At 48.8% G+C, this 12047-nt stretch overlaps 1 protein-coding gene across 7 annotated transcripts in view; it reads left to right on the forward strand.

Annotated features, from left to right (window-relative positions):
• The first annotated feature begins 1035 nt into the window (after positions 1–1035).
• FAM184A (family with sequence similarity 184 member A) overlaps positions 1036–12047 on the forward strand; it is a 124252-nt gene continuing 113240 nt past the window's right edge. For all 7 annotated transcript variants that reach the window (XM_038766733.1, XM_038766758.1, XM_038766741.1 and 4 more), the window contains exon 1: positions 1036–1180. In XM_038766733.1, coding sequence (XP_038622661.1) covers positions 1151–1180 — 30 coding nt within the window. In that variant the 5' untranslated portion in view covers positions 1036–1150. The remainder of the gene's footprint in view (positions 1181–12047) is intronic.

Raw genomic sequence — 12047 nt, forward strand, 5'->3', positions numbered from 1 at the left:
AGAGGGCGGTAGAGGATCGCGGGGGGCAGCAGAGGGCAGCAAAGGGCCGCAGGGGGCAGCGCTGGGCAGGGGAAGTCAGCAGGGGGCAGTAGAGGGCAGCGGGGGCCAACAAGGGGCAGCAGAGGAGGGTAACGGGGGGCAGCGGAGGGGCAGCAGAGGCCAGCAGGGGGCGGCAGGAGGGAGGGATGGAGACGGGCGGGGAGGGGGTTGGTTGGAGGAGGTTGGTTGGAGGAGGTTGTTGGGGGGGGTGAGGGTCCCCGTGGGTGGGATGGCCTCGCCCCCCGCCCCGAGCCGAGGACGCGGATTGGAGGAGCGGGAGGCAGGGGGCGGGAGTTGAGGCGCGGGAAATGACGTGGCTGTCACCGCGTCCTCCGAGCGGGCCGGGCGTCTTAGTAACGGAGACTCCCCGCCGACCCGGCCCCGACCCCGGCGGCGGCGGCGGCCCCGAGCTCCCCGCCGGGCCCCGCCGGCCCTCGGCAGTGCCCAGCCGCGGGGCCGGCAGGAGAAGCGGAGGCCGGGACCGCTGCCCGCGGCGGGGGGGGGGCCGCCGCCGCCGCCCGGGGGCGCAGGGAGGCGGAGCGCGGGCGGAGGGGCAGAGGCGAGTAGGGCGGCGGCGGCCACCAGGGGGCGCAGAGAGGCGGCGCGCGGACAGTGTGCGTCCCGGCCCGGCCTGCAGGGGGCGGCGGCGGCCACCAGGGGGCGCAGAGAGGCGGCGCGCGGGCAGAGTGTGTCCCGGCCCGGCCTGCAGGGGGCGGCGGCGGCCACCAGGGGGCGCAAGGAGGCGGCGGGCGGGCAGGGGGGCAGCGTCGGCCGCCAGGGGGCGCAGGGAGGCGTCGCGCGTGTAGGGTGTGTCCCGGGCCGGCCTGCAGGGGGCAGCGTCGAGCGGGGCGGCGGCGGCCAGCAGGGGGCGCAGGGAGGCGTGGGGCGGGCAGGGTGTGCCCCGGGCCGTCCTGCAGGGGGCAGCGTCGAGCGGGGCAGCCGTGACCCCCCCCCCCCGCTGCCAGGATGGCAACCCCGGGCATGAGTTGGCAACAGCAACAGCATCCGCAGCAGCATCCGCAGCCCCCGCCTTGGTACCCCGGGGCGGGGCCCCCCCAAATTCCCGCCCCCCGGGCCCGGCCCGGACTACAGCCACGACCTCCATCTGAAGATGAGCAAGAAAATAGCCCAGCTCACCAAGGTAGGTGCCAACCCAGCTCGGGTCCCCACTCATTCAGTCAGTCATATATGAGTGAATCCATCAATCGTCTTGATTGAGCGCTCACTGTGCGCAGAGCACTGTGCTTGGGAAGTGCAAGTTGGCAACATAGATGGTCCCTACCCAACAGCTCATTCGTTCGGTCGTACTTATTGAGCGCTTACTGGCGCAGAGCACTTGGGAAGTACAAGTTGGCAACAGATAGAGACGGCCCCTACCCAACAGCTCGTTCGTTCAGTCGTATTTATGGAACGCTTACTGCGCGCAGAGCACTGTACTAACCGCTTGGGAAGTACAAGTTGGCAACATGTAGAGATGGTCCCCACCCAACGGCTCATTCATCATCAATCGTATTTATTGAGCGCTTGCTTCACGCAGAGCACTGTGCTAAGCGCTTGGGAAGTACCAGTTGGCAACTGATAGAGATGGTCCCTACCCAACAGCCATTCGATCAGTCATATTTATTGAGCGCTTACTCACGCAGAGCATTGTACTAAGCGCTTGGGAAGTACAAGTTGGCAGCATATAATAATGTTGGCACTTGTTAAGCGCTTACTATGTGCAAAGCACTGTTCTAAGCGCTTGGGGGGATACAAAGTGATCAGGTTGTCATCATCATCATCAATCGTATTTATTGAGCGCTTACTGTGTGCAGAGCACTGTACTAAGCGCTTGGGAAGTACAAGCTGGCAACGCATAGAGACAGTCCCTACCCAACAGTGGGCTCACAGTCTAGAAGGGGGAGACAGAGAACAAAACCAAACATACTAACAAAATAAAATAAGTAGAATAGATATAAAATAAGTAGAATAGATAGTGGAAAGGTTGTCCCACGTGGGGCTCCCAGTCTTAATCCCCGTTTTACAGATGAGGGAACTGAGGCTCAGAGAAGTGAAGTGACTTGCCCAAGGTCACACAGCAGACATGTGGCAGAGCTGGGATTCGAACCCATGACGTCTGACTCCAAAGCCCGGGCTCTTTCCACTGAGCCACGCTGCTTCCCCGCTGTTCCCCTATCAACAGATAGAGATGGTCCCTACCCAACAGCTCATTCGTTCAGTCATATTTATTGAGTGCTTACTTCGCGCAGAGCACTGTACTAAGCACTTGGGAAGTACAAGTTGGCAACATATAGAGACGGTCCCTACCCAACAGCTTGTTCAGTTGTATTTATTGAGCACTTACTGTGCGCAGAGCACTGTACTAAGCGCTTGGGAAGTACAAGATGGGAAGCAGCATGGCTCAATGGAAAGAGCCCAGGCTTTGGAGGCAGAGGTCAGGGGTTCAAATCCCGGCTCCACCAACTGTCAGCTGTGTGACTTTGGACAAGTCACTTCACTTCCCTGTGCCTCAGTGACCTCACCTGTAAAATGGGGATTAAGACTGTGAGCCCCCCGTGGGAAAACCTGGTCACCTTGTAACCTCCCCAGCGCTTAGAACAGTGCTTTGCACATAGTAAGCGCTTAATAAATGCCATCATTATGATTATTAACATATAGAGACGGTCCCTACCCAACAGCTCATTCATTCAATCGTATTTATTGAGCGCTTACTGGCACAGAGCATTGTACTAAGCGCTTGGGAAGTACAAGTTGGCAACATACAGAGACGGTCCCTACCCAACAGCCCGTTCGTTCAATCGTATTTATTGAGCACTTACTGTGTGCAGAGCACTGTACTAAGTGCTTGGGAAGTACAAGTTGGCAACATATAGAGACAGTCCCTACCCAACAGCGGGCTCACAGTCTAGAAGGGGGAGACAGACAACAAAGCAAAACATAGAAACCAAATAAAATAAATAGAATAAATGTGTACAGCGTGGCCGAGTGGAAAGAGCCCGGGTTTGGGAGTCACAGTCGTGGGTTCTAATCCCCTCTCTGCCACTAGTCAGCTGTGTGACTTTGGGCAAGTCACTTCACTTCTCTGGGCCTCAGTGACCTCATCTGGAAAATGGGGATTAAAACTGTGAGCCCCCCATGGGACAACCTGATCACCTTGTATCTCCCCCAGCGCTTAGAACAATGCTTGGCACATAGTAAGCGCATAACAAATGCCAACATTATTATTCAAGCACTTAGTACAGTGCTCTGAACACAGTAAGCACTCAGTAAATGGGATTGAATGAATGCAGAGCACTAAGCGCTTGCAAAGAGATAGAGGCAATCCTTACCCAACAATGGGCTCACAGTCTAGGGCTTACCACCGTCATCATCATTTTGGAATATTTAATAATAATGGTATTTGTTAAGCACTTACTATGTGCCAAGCACTGTTCTAGGCTCTGGGGGGGGGGGGGGGTTACAAGGTAATCAGATTGTCCTACGTGGGGCTCACGGGCTTCATCCCCATTTTACAGATGAGGGAACTGAGGCCCTGAGAAGTGAAGTGACTTGCACAATGTCACACAGCTGACAACCCGTTGAGTAGGGATTGCCTCTATCTGTTGCCGCCGAATTGTACTTTCCAAGCACTTAGTATAGTGTTCTGCACACAGTAAATGCTCAATAAATATGATTGAATGAATGAGTGGCGGAGCTGGGATTAGAACCCACACCCTCTGACTTCCAAGCCTATGCTCTTTCCACTAAGCCATGCTGCTTCAGCACTTACTGTGTGCCAGCCACTGTACTAAGCACTGGGATAGATACAAAATAATCATATTGGACGTAATTCCTGTCCCACTTGGGGCTCCCAGTCTCAATCCCCATTTGACAGATTGAGGCCCAGTGAAGTGAAGTGACTTGCCCAAAGTCACACAGCAGACAAGTGGCAGAGCTGGGATAATAGTAATAATAATAACTTTGGTATTTTTTAAGCACTTATTGTGTGCCAAGCACTATACTAAACACTAGGATGGAAACAAGTTAGGTTGGACACAGTCCCTGTCCCAAATGGGGCTCACAGCCTCAATCCCCATTTTACAGATGAGGGAACTGAGGCCCAGAGTGGTGCAATGACTTGCCCAAGGTCACATAGCAGACATGTGGCAGAGTTGGGATAGTAATAATGATTTTGGTCTCTGTTAGGCACTTGCTATGTGCCAGGCACTGTACTAAGCACTGCAGGGGGAGACAAGCAGATCGAGTTGGATAATAATAATAATGATAATAATGATGGCATTTGTTAAGTGCTTATTATGTACAAAGCACTTTCTAAGTGCTGGGGGGATACAAGGTGATCAGGTTGTCCCATGTGGGGCTCACAGTCTTAATCCCCATTTTCCAGATGAGGGAACTGAGGCCCAGAGAAGTGAAGTGACTTGCCCAAAGTCACACAGCTGACAGTTGGCGGAACCAGGATTTGAACCCATGACCTCTGACTCCAAAGCCCGTGCTCTTTCCACTGAGCCATGCTGCTTCTCTATGCAGCCCCTTGCCCCATGTGGGGCTCACAATCTTAATCGCCATTTTACAGATAAGGGAACTGAGGCCCCCAAGAAGTGAAGTGACTCACCCAAGGTCACACAGCAGATAAGTGGCAGAGCTGGGATTGGAACCCATGACCTTCTGGCTTCCAGGCCCGTGGTCTATGGTATTTGGTAATGGTTTACCATGTGCCAAGCACTGTTCTAAGCACTGGGGTAGATCCAAGCTAATCAGATTGTCCCACGTGGGGCTCACTGACTTAATCCCTATTTTGCAGATGAGGTAACTGAGGCACAAAGAAGTTCAGCAGCTTGCCCAAGGTCACCACCGCAGAAAAGTGGTGGAGCTGGGATTTGATTCCCAACCCCATGCTCTTTCCACTAAGATACGAGGCCACTTTTCCCGCTCATCCTGCCTGTCCTGCAGCCCCCTGCAGCCCTTGACAGTGGAGAGGGGGCAAGGGCACACAGGGCAGCCCCTCTACTCTGCCTTGCCCCTGACAGATTTCCCCAAATCTTTCCATCCGACTCTGCTCCGTGCAGGCAACCTATACTGCAGCCAGTTTCTACATAGATGGAGACTCCAATCAATCAATCAATCAATCAATCGTATTTATTGAGCACTTACTATGTGCAGAGCACTGTACTAAGCGCTTGGGAAGTACATATTGGCAACATATAGAGACAGTCCCTACCCAACAGTGGGCTCACAGTCTAAAAGGGGGAGACAGAGAACAAAACCAAACATACTAACAAAATAAAATAAATAGAATAGATATGTACAAGTAAAATAAATAAATAGAGTAATAAATATGTACAAACATATATACATATATACAGGTGCTGTGGGGAAGGGAAGGAGGTAAGATGGGGGGGATGGAGAGGGGGACGAGGGGGAGAGGAAGGAAGGGGCTCTGTCTGGGCTCCAGGACTGGACTCCAGGAAAGCATGCACCATTCAAAAGTTAGGGAAAACAGTTACAACTTTCCTTCACCTGGGTCCTGGAAACGGGGTGCAGCCCCCTCATCTCTTCCCCACCCCGCGCCCCTTCGTAGGGGCTGAGACTGGTCGGCGATGCAACACAACCACCAGACAGTCAACTCAGCCGTTAAAAGCCTCTCGTGCAGATACTGTGTTGTTGATCATGGTGACTACTGTGGTTAAGACTACCCCGACTGTCCCATTTCACCAAATTTAACAGGATCTATAGGTCAAATCATTTTCCTTTTTTGTTTTTCTTCACATGTCCAGTTGGAATGAGTACAAAACATTTTTGCCCAACACAACCACCTGGCTTTCAACTCATCCTTTTAAAGTCTCTGGTGTGGTTGCGGTGATTGTCATCAAAACTACTTAGTTTTAGAATATCCCTCCTGCCACATTATCCCATTTCCCTGGATTTAACAGGATCTACGGATCAAATCGTTTTGTTTTTTTCCCCATAAACATCTGGGTGGAATGAGTGCAAAGCATCTTTCACTTAATTTTTTCTTCCAATTCGGTGAGTCATTCTTCTTCCCAACAGTATCAAACTAAACCTATTAGATGAATCACACTGTACCTGCATCTGTTTTAATTATTCAATCACATGTTTTAAAGACTCGATCATTAACCAACTCTCTCATTTTAGGATTGTTCAGTTAAATGTTTTCCATCTAAGTGGAGCGGAAAATAAACTATTGGGGTGGCAGGGAGGGTAGAGAGAACGAGAACTGAAGGGGCCTTGCCGAATATAAGAATTCAACGGGAAATCAGTCATCTGTAGATTATTCCACAGACCCAGGCTTCTGTGGGTGCTCAAAAATGTTGTTGATGGTTAAACAGCTGCAAGTAAAATGACTTCTAATGCTCTTGGCCCCCCACCTCTCCACCCATTTGAGTTGTACTTCCGTGCCCCAGGAGTGAAAGGAGCACTAAAGTCTAAGCTCCTTGAGAGCAGCGATCATACCTACCGACTCTACTGTATTGTTCTTACCCTAGTGCACAAGTGTCTGCTGTGTGACCTTAGGCAAGGCACTTTACTTCTCTGGGCCTCAGTTTCTCTGGGGACTCAAAACCTGTTTTTCCTTCTACTTGAACTCTGAGCCCCATGTGGTTCAAGGACTGTGTCCCACCTGATTGATTGGTATTGAGTACAAAAGTGATTGAGACATAGTAAATGCTTATCAAATGCCATTGATTGAGGGAGTTAGACTATAACCAGTGGTTTCTGACTCTGTACTCCCATTCCTCTTTTGGGATTTTGCCTGGGAGGAGGCAAGGAGATGCATCTCCGTAGTGAAAAGGGGAGGAAGGAAAAAAAGACATGAGAGGATACTGGCAAGGAAAGGAATGAAAGAGCAAATTATGGGAGTAAAAGGAGGGAGATGGAAGAAAAGAGATTGAGAAAGGGAAGAGGACAGCAGAGAGAACATAAAGAATTAGCGTAGAAAGGTGGTAAAGTACAAAAAAAGTCTGGCGGGGCAGTTGGCAATTTAGACGGGAGAAGCAGGTATCAGATGTAATAGTGATGTATTTGATTACATGCTAGTTGGAGTGAAGTTTAGACTCCAGGGAGGGAGGGTCCAACTCTGTAGATCTCTGCTCTGTGTCTTGATTTTTCTCTTGTGATGCTGAGATCTTCTGGAAAAGGAATGCCCCAGGAAAGGGAAAAGGAGTAGTATTTTCTGGGAGAAATTTAAAAGTTGGGGGTATAAAGAGATCCAGGACTAAAAAAAGCAATCAATCAGTAGTATTTATTGAGCTCTTGCTGTGTGCAGAGCACTGTAATAAGTATTATAGTTGAGTACAATATGACAGAGTTGGTAGAAATGCCATTATTATTATTATTATTATTATTATTATTCATTGCATGCCCACAGTGAGTTTACAATCTAGGGGGAGCTTAAGGCAAGTTTCCTGGATTGACAAAATAATGTTCTTAATAATAATAATAGTGGTATTCGTTAAGTGTTCACTATGTGCCAAGCACTGATCAAAGCGCTGGGCTAGATACAAGGTAATCAGGTTGTCCCACAGGCGGCTCACAGTCTTAATCCCCCTTCAACAGGTGAGGGAACTGAGGCCAAGAGAAGTGAAATGACTTGCCCAAGGTCACACAGCAGACAAGTGGCAGAGTCAGGATTAGAACCCATGACCTCTGACTCCCAAGCCCGGGCTCTTTCCACTGAGCCACGCTGCTTCTTCTGGTACTTGGCACGCGCTTACTATATGCCAAACACTTTTGTAAGCACTGGGGTAGATACAAGTTAATTGGGTTGGACACAGTCCCTGTTCCACATAGGACTCATGGTCTTAATCCCCATTTTCCATTTTCCAGATGAGATAACCAAAGCCCAGAGAAGTCAAGTTATTTGCCCAAGATAACACAGCAGACATGTGACGTAGCTGGGGTTAGAACCCAGATCCTTCTGACTATAAGGCCCATGCACTGTCCACTAAAACACGCTGCTTCTCAATTGAGAGCATGTTTAGAATTTAGGCATTTGGAATGAAACCCTGGCCATGCATTCACTCAGGTAACACGTGTTTGACATGTAAGTTTAAGACAAATCCTACTATCTCCCCCTTGAAATAACTTAATCCAGATATTCCTTACTAATTCAAAAATCTCACATTTCCTTTGCCAACGTCCTAGTAGTAAAGAATGAAACTAGTGAACTTGTTATCCTACTTTGGCACTAAACTGAAATGAATAAGCGCTCAATAAATACGATTGATTGATTGAATGGTTCAAACCAGGCAAATGTGATTTTTTAAATTATTATTATTTATGGATTGCATCTTCCAGTTGGGTGGAGAGTCCATTGATTGCCAGCTGCTCCCTTGGAGTTCCAAGGGTTCTGTGTGGCCACTCATCTTGGTGACCGCTTAGTACAGCTAGTACTTAAGTGCTTAATACGGTGCTCTGCACACAGTAAGTGCTCAATAAATATGATTGAATGAATGAATGACTGGGCAGCCTGGATTCAGGGAACTGCCCTGAGATCCCATGGGTTGGGAGGATTCGAGGGGAGGGAGAGAGAGTAGCGCGATAGAGAAACTGGGTTTGGGTTTGAGAAGCCTGATAAGCTTCCTGCCTATTGGGTAGATACACTGGCATCAGGGTTCCTGGAAGAGGGTTCTAATATTTGGCTTCAGAAACGTTCACTATCAGTGCAACGCTTTACCGCTAACTTTTGTTCGAGCACAAAATACTAACAAGCATGTACTACAGTGCTCTGCACACCACAAGAGCTCAATAAATAAGAAGCAACATGACCTAGTGGAAAGAGCACTGGCCTGGGAGCCAGAGGCCCCAGATTCTCATCGTGACTCTGCCGCTTACCGGCTGGGTGCCCTTGGGCAAGTCACTTCAGTTCTCTGTGCCTCATCTGCAACATGGGTATTCATTCAGTCATATTTATTAGACTGTGAGCCCGTTGTTGGGTAGGGTTCGTCTCAATTTGTTGCCGAATTGTACTTTCCAAGTGCTTAGTACATCGCTCTGCACACAGTCAGCGCTCAATAAATATGATTGAATGAATTGAGCACTTACTGTGTGCAGAGCACTGTACAAAGTGCTTGGGAGAGTACAATTCAATACCTGTCCTCCCTCATACTTAGCCGGTGAGCCCCAGGTGGGACCTGATTACCTTGTATCTATCCCAGGATTTAGTACAGTGCTTGGCGCATAGTAAATGCTTAACAAATACTACTATTATTATCACACTCATGGGCCCCAAGGATAGATTTGCCTCCTGCACATTCTAGTCCCAAAAGACATTTTCTTCAAGAAATTTTTTTTCAAAAATACTATACCCCGTATGGTGTACCCCAAAGTTGCCTTGCACTATTTTAGAAATGGGGCAGGAGGTGCTCACCATTTGCAGAGAGGGCTTAAAATTTAGCATTGGCCAAATCCAGTACATCATCCAGTAAGAACCAGGTTCTGAGCTGTGAAAGACAGGAGTGATGTGCCTTTGGACAACCTTTTTTAGCCATGTTTTAAATAGACGTTCAGTTTTAGCTCTCTCCATCCCAGAAGTTCAGCATTTTAAGCAACATTAGGGAAAACCGCTCAACCTGCAAACAGCTTCAGTGAACTATTTATTCAGATGTTGGTTTTGCTGTTTGTGCCCAAAGGGTCCCATGCTTTCCTTTCCTTTCCTTTCCTTGTCCTTCCACTTGGCCTGGCACATTCCCCAGTTCATTTGCACTTTCACAGGAGAATGAGGAGTACTAAGAAAAGAGGGAGATGAATCCCGTTGTCACTATTAAATGTTTTCCAAGGACACATACACACACATATTTAAATAAGCACTGCAAAAATTCCAGAGTAAAAAATATTAGAACATGAGACCTCACAGGCTAGGAAAGATAAGGCTGAAGTCGGCATTACTGTGTTTCAGGAAGATCTAGAGTGTACCTGTGGCAAAACACTTTTTCTAATGGTATTTGTTTAATACTGTGTGCCAAGCACTGGGTAGATGCAAGCTAATCAGGTTGGACAAGGTCCATGTCCCACATGGGGATCACAGTCTTAATCCCCATTTTACAGATGAGGTAACTGAGGAACAGAGAAGTGAAGTGACAATTCCAAGGTCACACAGCCGACAAGCGGTGGAGCCGAAATTAGAACCTAGGGCCTCTGACTCCCAGGTCTGAATAGTGTGGGGAAAGCAGGAAACACTTATTACTGCTTTCTCCACATTTTTGGAGCCGTAGAACTAGGTGGAGACAGGGAGGAGTAGCTTGTGTATCATTCCTCTTAGCCTGTGTTACAATTCCCAGTAGACTGTCGTGGGTTCTAATCCTGGCTTTGCCACTTGTCAGCTGGGTGACTTTGGGCAAGCCACTTAACTTCTCTGTGCCTCAGTTACCTCATCTGTAAAATGGGGATTAAGACTGTAAGCCCCACATGGGAAAACCTAATTACCTTGTATGTACCCCAGTGCTTAGAACTGTACGTGGCACATAGTAAGCGGTTAACAAATACCATCATTATTATTATCATTATAGACTGCAAGACCGTTGTGGGCAGGGAATGTCGATTACATTGTTATATAGTGCTTTCCCAAGCACTTAGAACAGTGCTCTGAACACGGTAAGCGCTCAGTAAATATGGTGGACTAACTGACTGAGAAGTGGTGGCAAGAGCTAGGATGCTGTCGACAGTCAGACAGTACCCTCTCCTTCCTTCATTGTTCTGCCCGCAGCCTTGAGCATGGTGCACTTTGCAGCCTTGTACTGGGTGAATTCTGAGAATTAGTATCAAGGTCTTGAATTCTTGAATAGAAGAATTCCGGAAGCTCAAGTGAACTGGAGTAAGCAATGTCTTCTGAGTGTTTTGTTCAGTGCTTAGGGTCGTCATTTATGACAACTTAAATGGACCTCACTTTGTGCTACTTGCCATAGAGAGCAAGCGTAGAGAGAGAGCCCTTATCTCAGGTGATGCAGAGGTGCTGTGGCTTGATAGCTTACTGCTCATAAATATTCTTCATCAGAACCTTTTATGGTATTTCTTAAGAGCTTACTATGTGCCAGGTACTGTACTAAGTGCTGGGGTTTGTACAATCTAATGAGGTTGGACACAATCCCTGTCCCACACAGGGCTCACAATCTTAACCCCCATTTTACATAGGAAGTAACTGAGGCCCAGAGAAGTTAAGGAACTTGCCCAAGGTCACACAGCAGGCATGTGGTTGGGTGGACAAACTGTCCTCTCCGCCAGTCTAGTTTCCTATCATCAATGCATGGTTGTCTCTGGTGTACAGACGGTTGTACTAAGCAATCGATTGTATTTATTGAGCACTTACTGGTTGCAGAGCACTCTACTAAGCTTTTAGGAGAGCACAATGTAACAGATTTGGTAGATATATTCCCTGCCCGCAAGGAGCTTACCGTCTATGAGTGTTTGGAATATTCATTAAAAAGTAAAAGACAGGGCCCCTGCAATATAAAGGAGAAAAACAGAATGAATATGTCAACTCTCTCCTCAACCCCCTCCAATCTGGCTTCCGTCCCCTACATTCCACAGAAACTGCCCTCTCAAAGGTCACCAATGACCTCTTGCTTGCCAAATCCAATGGCTCCTACTCTATCCTAATCCTCCTCCACCTCTCAGCTGCCTTCGACACTGTGGACCACCCCCTTCTCCTCAACACGCTATCCAACCTTGGCTTCCCAGACTCCGTCCTCTCCTGGTTCTCCTCTTATCTCTCCAACCGTTCATTCCCAGTCTCTTTTGCGGGCTCCTCCTCCCCCTCCCATCCCCTTACTGTAGGGGTTCCTCAAGGGTCGGTTCTTTGTCCCCTTCTGTTCTCGATCTACACTCACTCCCTTGGTGAACTCATTCACTCCCACGGCTTCAACTATCATCTCTATGCTGATGACACCCAAATCTACATCTCTGCCCCTACTCTCTCTCCCTCCCTTCAGGCTCATGTCTCCTCCTGCCTTCAAGACATCTCCATCTGGATGAGTGCCCGCCATCTAAGACTCAAT

The sequence above is a fragment of the Tachyglossus aculeatus genome, chromosome 2 (assembly GCF_015852505.1).
Source record: "Tachyglossus aculeatus isolate mTacAcu1 chromosome 2, mTacAcu1.pri, whole genome shotgun sequence".
Classification (NCBI taxonomy): Eukaryota; Metazoa; Chordata; class Mammalia; order Monotremata; family Tachyglossidae; genus Tachyglossus; species Tachyglossus aculeatus.